This window comes from Drosophila subpulchrella, unplaced genomic scaffold (genome assembly GCF_014743375.2).
Source record: "Drosophila subpulchrella strain 33 F10 #4 breed RU33 unplaced genomic scaffold, RU_Dsub_v1.1 Primary Assembly Seq420, whole genome shotgun sequence".
NCBI classification, from domain to species: Eukaryota; Metazoa; Arthropoda; class Insecta; order Diptera; family Drosophilidae; genus Drosophila; species Drosophila subpulchrella.
In genome coordinates, this window is record NW_023665636.1 from 45,736 (window position 1) to 48,662 (window position 2,927).

The window sequence follows — 2,927 nt, forward strand, 5'->3', positions numbered from 1 at the left end:
CGCCAAAGATATAGCACAAGTAATAAATAATAAATAAAATTATTTGCGAAATGTTTTAAATAACTTATTATGCAACTCGAGGATTTTAATACCTTAGTCAATATTTTCAAAAATTAAATCTAATTCGATCTTGTACGACCACGTAAATTCTGGTTTTAGCGACTAGAAAAGTTTTTAAATTTTTAAAGCTTTTAAAGTAGTTCGCAAAGGTGACAAACGAATTAGAGAAATAAAAACAAGTCAAGGCCACCCTTGACATTTGACCAAGGGCAACAGTTCCCATGAGTTAAAAACTTTGAAACCAATTCGCAGACCCTAAAACGCGTTTTTTTCAAAAAATTTGTTTTGGTATACATTAAATACCTCAAAGCGCACCGTATAGGCGGGTGAGAGTGGGACCTTACAAATTTCCATACAAATGTGGACCGCCCTAATGCTCACATATTGGGTACACACTGTACATTGGATATCTTAAATACATTGTAGCATTTTCTAAAAATCCAAATTTTCGCTGCATTTCGACCGCGGAGTAATATGACCACAAAAGAATGCAATGGGCAGCCCAAGTGCTGAGTCGGCATGTCTGGCATGCGCGACCACTCCGATACTGTGTGAGCATAATACACTCTCTCTCTTATATAAGCGGCTATATTGTCGCCGCGATTTATATGCATGGATATGTAGAAGCATCGACTGCCCCGCTGCCGGCGTCGCCGACGGCTTAGCTGCGCAGTTTATGGCTCGACCATTTCTGTTTTAGAGAATTAAGATACACTCAATAAACGACAATCAAAAGGGCACGACGTACTCCAACAAAAATTTTTTTATTTAAAACCGAATTTTCTTATTTAAATTGACTGAGCGGATTCCAATGAACATCTAACACTTCACTAGAACGTTAGGCATGCGGATGCCTGAAGCCTGCAAAGTGAAATTATATTTCAAAAGCTCGCCAATCCGCAAATTGGTGTGGCTCCCATAGATTTAATGTGAAATTCTTAAAAAAATTGAGAAATTTGTGCATGGTAAGTTACCAATAGGTAAGTAAGTGCAACATATAAACTAAATAAAAATTTCAGTTATAACTTACGCTACATCTCACCAATGTATGCTCTTAAAATACCTAAATATATTCCAAATTAAAATATTACTTACATTGTTTTAAGAACAAGCGTAAGGCGAACCAGACACACTTCTCAAACAGTTGATAAGGCACATGCTGCGCAGACGGGATCTTCATTGGCTTTAATTTTAATTTGTGCGGTATGGTCTCCTTGATGTATGATGCAGAAGAAATTTTTTTCCCAAAATGCTCGACGTCTGGGAAGACACGACGTCGACGCCAGATATAAGGCATGGCAATAATACCGTAGAAGATAGGACCGGAGAAAAGGATCGTAAGAATTAAATATGGCCATATGTCTGGCTTGAATGGGCGCATAATGGCGAAGGCCTCGTTAAGGCGTCTGGGCGCATGTGTGGCGAAGGCTCCAGAGTCAGCCAGGGTGAAAAACGAGAATTCGACAGCTTTTCGGCGCTCCCAGCTTAGACCGACGTCACCCAAGAAAAAGTCAGCCTGCTGCCGGAGAAACAGAAAAATATTTACATGCTTATCGTAGAATCGCGACTACTCACTCTAAATTGCAGCATTCCAATGCCACCCGTAAAACTGTCATTCGACTCCCTGGCATCATCGGACCTTATTGAGCCCTGTGTTCGTCCCGGAGCCTCGATGTACTTGAACCGAAAGTTCATATGCTTGGCGAGTACTTTTAATAGGCAGTGATCGCGACCACCCGTGATTCGCAATTCGATATACTGCGAGCTCCCAAAAGCTTTTGAGATCTTCCCCTCTTCGGAACTGTTATTGTAATAAATGACCCAAAACCACGGTGGAGACTGCAAGCCAAGATATGTTATTTGGTGCATTCTTCTTTTGAATTATTCTGAATTACATGAAACACCGGTACTCGGAAAATTCGACCCCCAAAATTGGCGTATACAGATGCTGCAGTTGGGAGAACAGGGATCCGTTGCAGACCCAGGTTTTCACCGTCATACCAGTTAACCAGCTGCAGCTGACTAACGCTGCAGGGCCTGGCCTGGTTGTAATAAATGCGGAAAGCGTTCTGGCGGGGACAGGTTATTACCACCGCTCGCAGCGGCTCCCTAAAACTAACTGCGCGAGAGCTGGGTGGCAAACGGGCTCCCCAATAGAAGATAAACAAGCTAAGACGATGGGCTAAGCGTCGGTCGTGAAGACTATGCAACAGCTCATTGGGCTCGTCAAGAATTAGGCTGACGCATTCGTTGGCTCCTTGAAGATTCTTCTCGATGTGCTGAAAAAAGAGCTCCGTGTCGCTGAATATCACCGACTTATAGTAGATTTGATTAAACCGATGTAGGAAATCATTAACATGAAAGCCGCGGTCGTTCTGGCAGCTTTCGTCAAATACGGTTGAGGTTGGATGTACCAATATGGCCAGTAAAGGTAGTCGCAGACCACTGATTATTTGCGAGAGCGCTGAAGGTTATGGGCATAAAAAACTTTTTTTTTAGAAAAGAGTATATTCATACGAACCTATTGAAGTGTTAGACTCAATGCAGGCCTTAGAAGTCAGTCTCGTGCCGTCCAGTGAATTCAATAGGTACAGCAAAAGGCCCAACACAACCAGAAACGTTTTCATTTTGCATTAATGGATCCAAATGGGAAGACCTGCTTTATAAACCTTTTACTATGACTATTTGATGCGCAATTATTGCATCAATGACAACATATCACATGACAGCGGCCAAGAACCCGCAGATGGGTGTACGGAACGGACAGCTCGGAAAGCTCGAAAAGTTAAAGCCTGTAAAAGGACAAAAATCGATTTCTTTGTTATAATAGCAACACCGTTTCGACTTATGTAAGGTTATTTATAACT

General features: G+C 41.9%; 1 protein-coding gene across 1 annotated transcript; it reads right to left on the reverse strand.

Moving 5' to 3' along the window:
- Positions 1-998: 998 nt before the first annotated feature.
- LOC119562328 (ionotropic receptor 40a-like) lies at positions 999-2,687 on the reverse strand. Its single transcript, XM_037875486.1, has 5 exons — positions 2,582-2,687; positions 1,956-2,524; positions 1,636-1,899; positions 1,156-1,579; positions 999-1,072 (listed from the first exon to the last, which is right to left on the reverse strand). Exons 1-5 carry the CDS (start codon positions 2,685-2,687, stop codon positions 999-1,001), a joined length of 1,437 nt encoding a protein of 478 aa, XP_037731414.1.
- Positions 2,688-2,927: the final 240 nt, after the last annotated feature.

Coding starts and splice junctions, on each gene's coding strand:
- LOC119562328 (XM_037875486.1), bottom strand. CDS start 2,687: ATGAAAACGTTTCTGGTTGTGTTGGGCCTTTTGCTGTACCTATTGAAT. Junction 1,900..1,955: donor TCCGAGTACCGGTGTTTCAT/GTAATTCAGAAT, acceptor CTTGGCTTGCAG/TCTCCACCGTGGTTTTGGGT. Junction 1,580..1,635: donor TTGGAATGCTGCAATTTAGA/GTGAGTAGTCGC, acceptor TTTCTCCGGCAG/CAGGCTGACTTTTTCTTGGG.